This window comes from Halichoerus grypus, chromosome 1 (assembly GCF_964656455.1).
Source record: "Halichoerus grypus chromosome 1, mHalGry1.hap1.1, whole genome shotgun sequence".
In the NCBI taxonomy this organism is placed as follows: domain Eukaryota; kingdom Metazoa; phylum Chordata; class Mammalia; order Carnivora; family Phocidae; genus Halichoerus; species Halichoerus grypus.
Window position 1 is genome coordinate 149,173,711 of NC_135712.1, and position 14,550 is coordinate 149,188,260.

The 14,550-nt window shown below is 35.9% G+C and overlaps 1 protein-coding gene across 1 annotated transcript in view; it reads right to left on the reverse strand.

Annotated features, from left to right (window-relative positions):
• Positions 1 to 14,550, reverse strand: part of GOLGA4 (golgin A4) — a 104,343-nt gene that overhangs the window by 26,826 nt on the left and 62,967 nt on the right. Inside the window, exons 12-13 of the mRNA XM_078059182.1 lie at positions 12,852 to 12,999; positions 1,742 to 1,920 (exon numbers count right to left, since the gene is read on the reverse strand). Coding sequence (XP_077915308.1) covers positions 1,742 to 1,920; positions 12,852 to 12,999 — 327 coding nt within the window. The remainder of the gene's footprint in view (positions 1 to 1,741; positions 1,921 to 12,851; positions 13,000 to 14,550) is intronic.

Below are 14,550 nucleotides of genomic sequence, written 5' to 3' on the forward strand. Positions count from 1 at the left end.
CACATGGTCAGGAGAAGCAATGGAACAGCACAGAGAATTCAAGAAAGAGACCCATATGTAGCACAATAATTTAGTATGAAATAAAGATAGTGTGTCATATCAGAAGGGAAAACATGGATTATTAAATAAATTATCTGAAGACTACTTGGTAGTCAGTCATCTGGAAAAAAATTAAAGTTGGATCCCTACCTCACTCCTAATACCAAATAAATTCCAGTTGGATCAAAGATTTAATAATAAAAAATAAAAGCATGTAAGTGCCATAAGAAAAGTAGAATTTTAAAATGATCTTAGTGAGAATGTATTTTTAAATCAGAACAAAAATCCAGATAGCATTTAAGAAAAAGAAAAAATCTCTGCATGCCGTCCCCCAAAATAAACCAATCCCAAAGCTAAAACAAATCATAAACAAAGTCAATTTAAAAAAGACAGGGGCGCCTGGGTGGCTCAGCTGGTTAAGTGTCCGAGTGTCTTGGTCCGAATATCTTGGTTTCAGTTCAGGTCATGATCTCTGGGCTCCATGCTGGGCATGGAGCCTGCTTAAGATTCTCTCTCTCCCTCCCTCCCCCCCGCCCCTCCCCACTTGTGCTCTTCCTCTCAAAAAACAAAAAAAAAAAAAGAGAAGATTATTTGGACAAATGCACTATATATCCAAAGAAATAATTCCTACTCTAGGTGTGAAACATCTACAAATCAGTAAGACCAACAGTCCAACAGGAAAACAAGTTAAAGATCTGACCAACCAACTCAAAAAGAAAAACTGCCAATTCCTTTAAAACATATAAAAATATGTTTATCATACTGGTAAAAAGATAAGCACATTAAAAATACAATGTCAGGGTGCCTGGGTGGCTCAGTCGGTTAAGTGTCCGTCTCTTGATTTCAGCTCAGGTCATGATCTCAGGGTCATGGGATTGAGTCCTGCATCAGGCTCCACAATCAGCGTGGAGTCTGCTTGTCCCTCTCCCTCTGCTCCTCCCCTGCTTGCTCACTCTCTCTCAAATAAATAAATAAAATCTTAAAAAAAAAAACTACAATGTCATTTTTTTAAACTGATAAGCCTGAAAAGATTTAAAAAAGCTAGGTAACACCATCCTTGTGAGGTAACACCTTGCTTGTGAGTGTATAAAGTGTCCTCCACAGAGCGTGTAGCAACTATACAATAATTAAAAATACATAATCTTTGCCTAATATTCCACTTCTAGGAATCTATCCTAAAAAAACATACAGGTGAACAAATATAAGGATATTCACCATTTGCAATAGCAAAAAATTAAAACCTAAATATCCATCAGTAGAAGATTTATTAAATTATGAAACATTCATACAGTGAAATCCTGAGCTGTCTTTAAAACAGATGCAGCATTAAAAAAAACAAAAAAACAAAAAAAAACAAATGCGGCACCATTACCAATTGTCAATGATGAGGAACATATTAAGCAGAAAAGCAAAACACAGAGCAGTATATATAACATGCCATCTTTTGTGTTAAAAATTTAAAGAGAGGATTATAAAACATAAAAGAGAAATTATATGCAGAGACTATCTCTGGGAAGTATATCCAAAAAGATATAAATTCTTTTCTCTATCAAAGTGATTTTTTTCCTATATCCTGAACTCATGAAATGGTCAAGGTCTAAAACATAAATTAACTCTTCTTTACAATAAAAAATTGTAGGAAAAGCATATGACTTATGTTTCAAAATTGCTATAGCCTGTTACAATCTAGAACTATTCTTACTTTCGTCACATCAACAGCCTCCTGTTTCACCCGACTTAATTCCAGCTGAAGACTGGTGCGTTCCTCCTCCCTTGTTTTCTCAATAGCTTTTATTTGTTCATCCACCTCTGCCTTCATTTTTCTCCGTGATTCTTCTGCTTTCTGGGCTGTACTCAAGGCTTTTTCAAGTTCCTCAAAAGCTATAATGAAAACAGGAGAAAACAAGTATCTCAAGAAATACTATCATTGAGCTAAAGTGTTTTACATTCAGTTTACGGGAACTAAGGGCAGCGGTAGCAAGACAGGTTAAAACAGTCATTTTGTTTTAAGCCAAGAGATATTTCCGAGCCGTTCAACAAAGCCACAAGAAGTGTCCAGTTACTGAAACCAATTTGTCCTTGAATTCTGGATTCAGATCTTAAGACTGCTTATATGAACTGTTCAGGAGTTTGGAAAAAAATTAAATTACTAATGGTTCCCCACGCTCTCTACCCACACATAACAAATTCAAAGAAATGAAGACTTGTTCCTACTTCTGTATGATATAATTTCAACTGCTTTCTTGTTTGCTATGGAGTTCTTATCAATAATTAGGTAATATTATCAATAATTAGGTAATATGATGCACTCACTAGGACATTTTTAAGAATAGAAAAACTATTCTTTGACTAATTCTATTTTTAAAAACCTCTTAACCATATAATACATAAAGAGCAAAGTTTTTTGGTTTTTGTTTTACAATTTACTAGTTGAATCACATATTTAAACAATGTATTCTGAAATGAAGCCTACTATTTGTATAAGTTTCAAACCAGGGCTGTTAACTAGAAAGAAATCTTTACCTGTTCAACAGTATATAGAAAGGCACAACCAGCAGGGAGTTCTTTGTGAGGTAAGAACTCAGGCCCTACAAAAACAATCATCGAGGGTACAGTAGCATGATCTTTAAGAAGGCTTCAAACCGCTCACCCAGCTTCCAACAAAATCAGACAGGTTGGATACAACGGCTGGAACTCAGCACTGAAAATATGCATATGTGTGTGCTTGTGTATATTTGTGTGTATATGCATCTGTGTGTGTATGTGTATGCATGTGTGCACTGTACACGCTCTCTTTCTCTCCACTGGCATAGCGATATGCTGTCAAAATCCTACTGCTATTATCATCCTAGATTATTTTCTTTAGTCCTCACAGAAGACACCAGATTTCCCTTTACCATAGAGATGGACTATAAACAAAACATAAATTTTCAAGATGGGTTTTTAATCCTATCAAGAAACATATGTCCAGGGGAGAGACAGTTCATTAATATATATAGTATTTTCACCCTCAGTGGCATAAGAAAGGTACAACTTCAACCTATGGCATCTCAAAAAGTAGAGCCCTTTTACTAACCACAACTTGGCTTAACAGATGGTGGACTGGGCACAGGAATTTCATACCTAAAGACAAATATCTGTTCTATAGCATATTCTTAATGGTAAATTGCATTAGTACAGAAAAAGACAAAAGAAAGGCCGAATTCTGGTAACAACTGGGAAACACAACTTACTCTGCTCAACATTTAAAAAAATAACTTCTCTGGCAACCATTTTCTTTGATACGAAAACAAAACCAGTCCAATTTATTCATTTTATATGTCCAAAAGATAAAACTGATGCTCAAATAAGGTCTAAATTACAAAGGAATATTAATTAGCTGAAATCATTTTTAAAGATTCCTGATCTAACTTTACTGGTATTTGCCTGTAAAGACCAAGATTCTCAGACATAATCAGGTTGGAAAATAAAATATTTAAAGAAAAATGTTGTTTTGTTTTTGTTTTATTCGGATATTCTTTTACTATAAATTTTAGTGTCAAGCATAAAGAAATATCTCTTGCTACTAACAAGAAATTAGTTTCCTAATTTCTCAAAAATCAGTTTCCTAATTTCCTAGAAGTAAGTCAAGTGATCAATTATGGGAGAGAAATTCTATAACAAGGTGCTTACTGCTCAGTTTGTGCTGAAGGTTTAAATCTGGGAAATAGAAAAATGGGAAAAGAAATGACAATCCTTTTTAATGGTTGGATGTCACCATCATCTTTTCATTACTGTTATTATTCAGTATGTCAAATTGTATCTTAGGACTTTTAAGCACTTTACAGAAATCTCTTAGTTTGTAGTAGTTTTGATACTCTTCCAACAAAATTGAGTTTTAAATGAAAAACTTTTCTTGATTAAGCAAAATAAAACAAAACTGTATACAGGCAATACCAACTGACTTTTCCTCATTTTCATTCTTAAAATTCCGCAACCCAGTACAGGATAAAAATAGAGGCAGTGCTCTCACTTTTTGAAACAACAAAAAATCTATGTCACAAAGTTCCTATTGAGAAATAATTTTCTAATAAATAAGTGTTCTAGCCACACTCAGTAAATTTTAGAATACTCTCCTATATTATATTCTAATTTTAGTGTTTTGTCCACTTAATCATTTTCCTAAGTCACTTGATTTAATCCTCTCTCCCACTTTCTGCTACCATGTCAGAGAACCACATAATTTTATACCAGAAAGAAATCTTTTAATTCAACATTCTCATTCAAATGCAAGAAGTGAGGCATCCAGCTTTTCCCTTAGATGATAAATCAACTTGAATATATTAGCTTGATGCCAGAACTTTAAAATTATATTTAAGGAACACTCTTTACCTTGCGTTATTTTTAAAAACTCTAAGAATGCTGACATTGATCCAGCTCAATTGGGCAATAATGTATCTTACTAAACCAGAATTTCTGAAGCAATCAATTGCTGATGGCTTCTAACTCTCAACAAAATATAGCATGTTATATCTCTGACAGACACAGGAAACCTCCACTGCGTTCTATCTCCACCTTGCTTTATGGAAATGTTAAGTATCCGGGGCGGGGGGAGGGGAGGGGGGCATTAAAACACATTACATATATTGACATACAGAAAACATATTTCAAACTCATTCTGGATTCCACACTGTACCATGAATGAAGCCACTTCCTTACAGGAAGTCTGCCTCCAACAATGAGTCCCATTTCAATGTTGAGGGAGAATATACTGAGTTTACTTACCAACCAGAAATGTCTCACCCTCTGATCTTACAACCATCAGATACAGAAAAGTGCTGTCCATAGCTTGTAATGCTCTAAAGATTAATTTCCCACACTTTCCAAAATGAAACTATTCTAGGATTTTAATGTGAGTAAAGAAGTATGTTGTGAATGTCTACATAATTTATCTTCCAATTACCAACAAAGGATAAGTGAGTGGGGAGAAAGAAAGCGTGCATCAGCCACAGCTGACAAGTCCTCTGCCAACATGCAAGAGAGCGCAGGAAAATACAGTCACAACACACGACAACGGGAAAGCTAAGCACGAACTGCTGCCAAATCTTGCAAGAACACACTGTGTTCTTCCAAAGCAAAATTCAATGTATCTCAGGCACTTTTTATTAAAAAAACAAAACAAAACAAAAAAACTTTGAAAATATTCCTAGGCAAAAATTTAATAAACCTTAAGAATGGTCCTCTGTCAAAAGTAAAATGCAGGGGAGGCCTTTTATCGCTTTCCACTTCAGACGAGGTTCACTCACATCCATGGGGATTATAAAAATGGATAAATGCTCACTAGAAGAATTAAATGGGAAAGGTTGGCGATCTACAGCTCAATAATCCAACCATTCATTCATCAAACATTGACTGGATGTTTGCCATCTGCCAAGCATAAGCGAGGCACTGGGTAACATGAAGACAATTTTTCCAAAGGCAGTTGATGAAGTTAAAGGCGATGGGGAATAAACCTTAGGTAAAACTAGGAAGAATGTGATGTTTGCTTTTGCCACTTCACCACCTTTGCCTCTCCTCATCCTCAACATCCTTACCCATCGCAATAACAAATGCCAGAATTCTGAGATTCAGGGAGCATTACTGTTTTGTTGCACTATCCCGGAGTACACTTTACTATAAGGATAATAAGACCCATTTTTACTCCCTCTGCAGGAAATAAACATAGATGCAGAAGTGCAGAAAGGCTGCCAACCTGCAGATTAACTGTTGATCCTAAGAAGCTGATTAATGACATAAGAATGAATAAGTAAGCCAGTGCCCGTGTCTTCATCCCAGCAAAAAAACTGCTAAAGTGCATGTCATTAAACTAAAAACAAAAACACAGGTAGTACTACAAAATGAATGAAATGCAAATTAGCAGAGAAAGCAATAAAATGAATTTTGTTTATCAGAATTCCCACCCATCATCAAGGCTCTTTTGTGAATAAAAGCAAAAGTCTAGAGCAGCAGTTTTCAAAGTGTGGTCCAAAGATCCTAGGGTCCTGAGGCCCTTTCAGCGGGTCTATGAGGGCCTCTTTTTTCCAAATACATATATGCATAAGGGCAGATTTTCCTTATATATTTCAACCAAAATAACATATCACAACAGACTGAATACAGAAACAGGCATGAAAATCCACTATCTTCTATTAAACCAAACAATGAGATAAGCAAAAATGTAAAACAAGACCACTCTTTATACTAAATTTTGTTTTGGAAAATATAAGTAATTTTTATAAAAGTGTTTAGATTAATATGTAACAGGTTTATAGTTGTTATTTTTAAATGAATTAAAAACTTTATTCATTTCTTAGTTTTAATTTCTAATAGAGTAAATATCACTAAATGTAACCCATATAAACAAAAGCCCTTTGGAATCCTCAGTAACTCTTAACAGTGTAAAGAGGTCCCTGAGATCAAGAAGTTTGAAAACCACTTGTCTAGAGTTTACAAAAATGAAAATAATACTACCACCCAGTGGCACAAACCAGATAGTGCAATACTTGTATATAAATTGGGGTCTTCAGAAATTTAGTAGTTACACTTGCAATGGAAATCTACTTTTTAAGCCACTTTCTGAAATACATAACAAGATTCACTCTACAGATTGACCATGCTTTGACTTCTAAAAATTTCACAGATCTATCCAAATTTTCATGTAGTCCTTACATTAACCATGCAAATTTATCTATTAAATACCTTGAAAACATCAGGCTAATCTTAAAAGATATTAGGCTAAAGCTAAGTAAATTTAATTAAATTGAAAATATGATTCTGATAGTCAATGACACTGTAAGAGCGCCGTATGGTGACAGATGGGAGCTACACTTGTGCTGAGCACAGCATAACATATAGTCTTACCCAATCATTATGTTGTACACCTGAAACTAATGTGATATTGTGTGTCAACTTTACTCAAAAAAGAAAGAAAAAAAGAAAATATGATTCTGTAGCAAAGAAATGGGTTCCTAATGCTTTCCAGTAATAGTGACACTGCCAGGGACTTAAGTGCAGGATGACAATGATTATGTATGTATGTAGAAACATATCAAGTGGGGCGCCTGGGTGGCTCAGTTGGTTAAGCAACTGCCTTCGGCTCAGGTCATGATCCTGCAGTCCCTGGATCGAGTCCCGCATCGGGCTCCCTGCTCGGCAGGGAGTCTGCTTCTCCCTCTGACCCTCCCCCCTCTCATGTGCTCTCTCTCATTCTCTCTCTCTCTCAAATAAATAAATAAAATCTTTAAAAAAAAAAAAAAAAGAAACATATCAAGTACTCACAAATATATGGCTATTAAATAAACTACTTATAATGAATGAAAATCTAATTCCATTTAAAATAAGAAATTTTTCCATCAGGTATACATTTAGTGCCAAAATATGTACATACTACTTATCTAACATGACAGACATAAATTCTACTTTGATTCATACTTTTTTGCCTGAGAAACATGGAATTTTCTTTATAAAGCTTACTCTAAGTACCCATGATAAGAAAAAAATAGCCCTTACCCCAGTCCTGTTCATACAAGGCTTGGGAAAGGCACCATGATTCACTTATTGGCATGTGTGGATGCACAAAAATAAGATGTATTGTGAGACTTAAGACTCCAAGAAAACCGTTACATAAATTATCAGCAACTAACAAAGCACTTAAATACACATCTGATTTTTGTTTATTATATAAATATGCATAAATCTTACATATTACTTAAACACATAAACTCTATTTAAGAGGGCCCTTCAAATGTCAAATAAACATATTCCACTGAATGTCTTTGCTATATCAGGCCTATACTATACAAATGAATAAAAAACTTATTTCCTGCACAAACACAGCATGGCAATAAAAAAGCAAAGAATGTTATGAGTTAATCTAAGTTTTTAAATGCAGCCAATCATAGAAAACACGTGACTTAGGCAAAGACAGGGTAAATGAAAGGGAAACAGGATTTACAAAAGATACTCTGGAAAGCACTCTGGAAACTTTCCTAATCCAAGTAGAATATTTTATTCACTTTGCATAAATTGTAGGCAAGAACATTTTATGGGGGGCAAGGGACTTAACACTGTGGTGTGGGTTTTTTCTAATAGCTATATTTAAATACCTAAAACTAACTTACAAAAAAAACTAGAAGTCTGTGGGCAAGAATTTATCCTGAGAAAAAATTCAAATATGGAATAAGCTGTATCACAGTGTTGTTACAGTTATTATTCATAATAGCAAAAATATAAAATTATCTAGATGATGATCAAGAGGAAAATGGTTAAGTGATGTACATGCATTCTGACACAGCCATTAAAATATGTTAGTACTTTAGCAACATGTAAAAGTGCTCAAAATAATGCTAAATGGAAAAAAAAAAGGAGCATACAAAACTATATGTACAATAGGATTACAATAATATAAAAATAAGGACTGGAGGAAAAACTAAATGGAAGTGTATTGAAACAATAGTGATGTGCTTTCATTTTCTCTCTGTTCCAGTGTTTTTGCAATACATTGTATTAATAACTAGCCAGCTACCTCTACCTCCTACCCCACTTAAAACATACACATGCACACACAAAGAACAGCCAAAACCTAGGGCAAAATTTAGCAGCATTAATATTCTGCACTGTTGCACTGAACACTCTGTGTTGCACTGAAGAGATAATATTCTAGACTACTAATAATAATACCTAGCATCTAAAATATAGCATTATCCACTAAAGCTGAATCACCAGACTTCTCTAAGTTTAAAGTCTGGTTACTTGAAGATGTGGCCATCTGTTCTTAAGTGACACCTAGAAAGGAAAACTATCAACAATGGTAGTAAAATGCTTCTAACAAATATATTTGGTTTTGGTTTTCTTTACCCACTAAAATAAGTAATTCTAACAAAACAAGAGTGCTATACTGTCGTGCTTCAAAAACCATGCCCAACAGTTCTCTAGAGAGTAAATAAGTACTACATGTTGGTACAGTGTATATTGTAAAGTGGGCATGTCACCGTATTTCACATAGTTTCCATCTTTTTAGGGCAGAACTGTTCTTTTTAAAATCAGAGACATTTAGATTTCTGTGTCCTCCAACATATGGGAGGCATCACACTTATTTAGAAAAACCATGAGAACCAGCGCAATAGATTGTTTTCCAAGAAAAGTGGTGGGAAGTAGTGGGAAATGTACTTGAGCTGATTTTTACCGCCAGAATAGGTGAGCCAAAAAAATAAGTTGTCTACTGATAGCCACACGTCAAGAATTACTAAATATATCAGGGTTAAATTTTTACAGTTGAAAATTAATTAGGAGAGTTTATATTCTTTCATAATCGTTTTATGTAGACAAATTTACTTTTAAAAATCCTTAACAACCACAAGCTTTAATGATGTTAATGCTGTCAATGCTTCTTTCTCATGGCCAGCTCTTATATGTTTAGTCTTTGAATTTTAAATTCAAGAAAGAGAAAGACAAATATTTCATAGAGGAATAGAATTCTCCAAGAGCCAGATTATGTTCACAGACTACGGAAACTCTACTTCCTTTACATAAAAAGACCTTTTCCTACTTTGAGCACTAAATTGGAATTTTTCTGTCAACTGGCATACGCATTTTATATTTGAATTAAACATTTTATATTTCAGGAGTTCTGTTCAGACTTAACTACGATCATTAGATGAAATGCAGTTGTTGTGCAAGACCAGTTTTCATTATAGATTTAAAAGGCAGTATCTTCACTGTAGAATGAGTCTGTTATAACTTTCTGTTACGGTCCAATAATTAGGACTACAAATATAATTCTTAAAATATCTATAAAGGCACGTACAACCATGTGATCCAAAGACTTTCCAAAGTTAATGTCTTTATTAAATAACTAAATCATACTTCTCTCTTTAAGTATTTATTAATTTTTGATATTTTTATGCTACTATTAACAGGAAAGTTTCCCAACCTATAAGCTTTGAAATATTTACAAAAATATGGTTTTATGAAAATACCATTTAAAGACAAAATACAATCATGTTCTGGAGAAGCAAGAGAAGGAAGGCTGTACTAACTAATGAAATGACTAAAATGGGAGCCTGGGAAATGTTTAACCTACATGTGAATTAACTGTGTATTCTGTCTACCTTTTTGTCACTCACCTCTTTCAACTTGATATTGGGTCATGGATTTCTACCTCCTCACAAGCTACACTCCAATTTTAAAGAAAATTTAATCCCCTAACCAACATTATTTTCTCTTGACTGGCTACATTAGTTAACAAAAGCAGCCCTAAAAATGGAAAAGCTTGATATGAGAAGCTGAGACCATGCATTAGGTTTCCTATTCCCTGAAAGCAAATCTGTTCAACAATGCCTCACACCTCTCAAACTGCTTCAGGTAATTCCTCAGAGATTATATTCTGAGAGTTGCTGTCAATTAATGCTCTTTGGAGGGAAATTTTCTTGGGTTTACTGGGAACAAATTCATTAACTAAATTCCCCAACCACTTATTAATAAAACAACTGCAAAGAGATTCTATGAGCACATTTGGTATCAACCAACTAGCTCTCTCATCCAGACCCATGTCCCATCTTAAACCTTACAATCTGGTTTCTAAAATCATTTCTCAAACTGCACCTGGGGAATCAAATCCTCACCAAAGTCGAAGACCTTTTTTAAAGTCTTCAACCTACCTCTCCCACTTCTGGAAATGCCTCTTATATTCTCCCCAAAGCATAACTACCCACAATTCCTCTGACTTCTTGGGTAACTTTTTTTCCCCTCATTTATTTCTCTCTGCCAAACTCAAGATCTCTATGGTTAAGAGCACAGACTCTGGACTCAAAATGCCCAGACTGAAGTCCTGACTATACACTTACTCTCTCTGCATGAACGTAGGCAAGCTACTTAACTTCCACATTCTTGGGTTTTCCTATTTGTAATAACAGTCCCTATTTCAAAGAAACTGAGAGGATTAAATACAAGCACACACACAAGTGAATACAAGTAAAGCATTTATAACAGAGGCTTGCATAAGAAAACTAACTAAATGCTGGCTCTTAGTGGCCGTGGCAACGCGGCACATGCACGCTCATAGGTACTAGCAGCTGCTACCGCTACCACTGTAAGACTTAATCTTCTGGAGAAATCAGCCGCTCCCACAGATTTAATCACAGGCTTCCACCTTAGGCTACTGACTCCTTTAAAAAGCTCTAGTTTCTTTTCCACATTCTTAGAAGACAATTTCATTTGGAAAGCTCATGATCGACAAAATTCAAAGTATCTAAGCAAACTCATCACTTCACTCCATTCCTCAAATTCCCCATTTAGATTTCCTGTTCTGACTTCTCACTATTCATTCAATCTCCTAAGCTTAAAACCTTGGAGTCATCTTAGACTTCTACTATTCTTCTGACCCTGCAAGTTGATCAGACACCAAGTTCTGCAGATGCTACTCTTCCTCTCTTTCCTAGATTCATCCCAGCCAAGGCAGCTGGAGCTCTCAGTCCCTCACACCCAGATTTCTGCCTTTGCTTGTAGGTCTGACTTCCCACTTCATTTTTTTTCTACGTAAAACACTAGCTTCCATCACAGTATGCTTTCTTATTACTGGTTTCCTGTTGCCTTGTACACCAAAGTCTAAGCTCAATGACTCACCTTTTAAGATTTTAACAGTTCTTTCAGATCCACCTTTATTTCCCACTTGAGCAAGAACTGTTTGCAGCTGATTAATACATCCACTCTAGTCATTGTGCCTGCGATGCCCTTGTAGTAACTGGAATGTATGCTGCCCCCACCTCTCTGCTTAGGCCCATTCTATTCATTCCTCTAGGCCCAACTCGAAACTCACACCCTAGGGGCACCTGGGTGGCTCAGTCGTTGTAGTAACTGGAATGTATGCTGCCCCCACCTCTCTACTTAGGCCCATTCTATTCATTCCTCTAGGCCCAACTCGAAACTCACACCCTAGGGGCACCTGGGTGGCTCAGTCGTTAAGCGTCTGCCTTCAGCTCAGGTCATGATCCCAGGGTCCTGGGATTGAGCCCCACATTGGGCTCCCTGCCCAGCAGGAAGCCTGCTTCTCCCTCCCACTCCCCCTGCTTGTGTTCCCTCTCTTGCTCTCTCTCTCTGTCAAATAAATAAATAAAATCTTTAAAACAAAAAACAAAAAAACCTCACACCCTCACTAACCTGAAATGCTCCTTCACTCTGGTCTCTCCTCTCTTTCCCAGCATTACTCAGTATCATACCTTGTAGAACACTATGCTGGTCTCCACAGTTTCACAGCCTAGCATTTATTATGTCAAAACATAATTCTGTTATGTTAAAAGGCTTATCTTATACTTTCTTTATCTTATATTTTTTGTTTACCCTTTTGTTTACCCTAGAGCATCTATTTACAAGGTAGCATTTATTTAATATATACTATGCTGTGCCTACTTGGGGAGTTCCAAAAGTGTAAACCTGAATTTTGATACTCCAAGGCAGTAGTCAGCAAACATTTTTATAACGGGCCAAATGGTAAATATTTTTGTCTTTGCAGGCTACGTATGGCCTCTGTCACATATTCTTCTTCTTTTTTTCAACTACATAAAAATGTAAAAAGCATTCTAAGCTTGAGAGTCCTATAAATAGGCCGTGCATGGGCTGGATTTCACCCATAGGCCATGGTTTACCAGCCCCTGCCCCCTCCAAGAAACAGTTCAGTATCTTATACAGAATCTCTGTACCCGTATCAATATTTAACTAATTTTTCTAAATGTTGGTTGGTCAGCACTTTACATGACTTTTGAGTTCTAACATAAAACAAATAACCGCTGAGTTCTTACCAGCTCTTTCAGACTTTTCTTTCTGTTCCCGTAACTCCTCTCCCTGGGCAGTCATCTGTTTGATGCGACTACGGAGTTGAGCAATTTCTTCTTCTTTTATTTCCAGGGTTTCGTGCATCTGACGTTTTGTCTCTGCTATTACCATTCCCTAAACAGAAGTGCAGACACTGAAGTGTTTACATAACAAAACTGCATCATCAACAGCACATATCAAACTTACTTAAAAGGCAGAAAACATAGTATTTCTTACTACGTACAGCATAAGAATTATTTTAGTATTTCACAAACTGAAGTCTGTGTTCAGTATAGAGTCTGCACTCTATACTATACTACATAATATAACAACTCTGGTTACCTGGCAGACCAGGGTTATTTGTTAATATAAAAAATTATTTTGGGGCGCCTGGGTGGCTCAGTCGTTAAGCGTCTGCCTTCGGCTCAGGTCATGATCCCAGGGTCCTGGGATCGAGCCCCACATCGGGCTCCCTGCTCCGCGGGAGGCCTGCTTCTCTCCCTCTCCCACTCACCCTGCTTGTGTTCCCTCTCTCGCTGTGTCTCTCTCTCTCAAATAAATAAATAAAATCTTAAAAAAAAAAAAAAAAAAAAATTTATTTTAATAATAAGTTTAGTCTTTTGAGTATTAAAAACACATTTTAATTAAAAATGTTACTTTATAATCTTTCTATAAATGTTTGCTATAATTTTCCCTATCTTAGTAAACAGTTTATAATGAACAAAATATAGCCTTTTGTACTTGGCTCAGGGCCACCATGAACTATGTTACTGATCTGTGCTGGAACATGGGGAGAGCCTCAGAGGCTACTGAGGGTAGACGGTTACGCTGCCACAAAGATGGGCCAAGCCTGTGGTACAGATCTACCTGCTTTTTCTTGTTTCTCTTGTGACAGTCTCTGGTCCCACTGCCATTCCTCACTACTGTCAGTGAGGCGCCCCCACTCCTCCAATTTGCTAACTGCTACTGTCTGCAAACTGTCTGCTACCTGCTACTGCTTCCCACTCTCTGGATAGTCTACACATAAAATGAAGGTCACTAGGGGGAAAATATTATATCCCGAATCAGTCATTTGTGACTAACAAAAAACAGGGTGGTTCAACTTGTCTCTTGAAAAATAAGATTTTGTGACAGCTATTTTATGGTCTTAAGAAGATTATTACTTTACTTGCAGGGTTTGTCAAACCTTGGTTTAGGGTTTGACTCTTCCAGATGGCTCGTATCAATGGACAGATAAAAACCAGGTAAGTGGGGATTACACAAAATTTCAAAACAAGATCGCTGGCCTTCAGTTTCTTCAAAAACCAAATAACAATGGAGAAAAAGAGACACAGAGAGAGAGAGGCAATGGAACCTATAGATTAAAAGAAGTCTTAAGAGTCATATCAACCAATTACAGTGAAAGAAACTTACTTAGATCGTGATTCATAAAAATGGAAAAAAGGTATGAGACAAAAGGCAAATTTGAAACTGACTAGTTGATGGTATTAAGGAATTACTAAATTTTTGGATGTGATCATGATAATACATTGTTACATTTTTATAAAAATAAAGAGTCCTTTATTTTAAAACTACATCAAAATACTTATGTAAGAAATTATGAGATTTCTTGAATTTGCTCGACAACAAAGTAAATTCTGGGTTGAGGATAGATAATAAAGGCTGGGCATGTACAGATAAAACAAC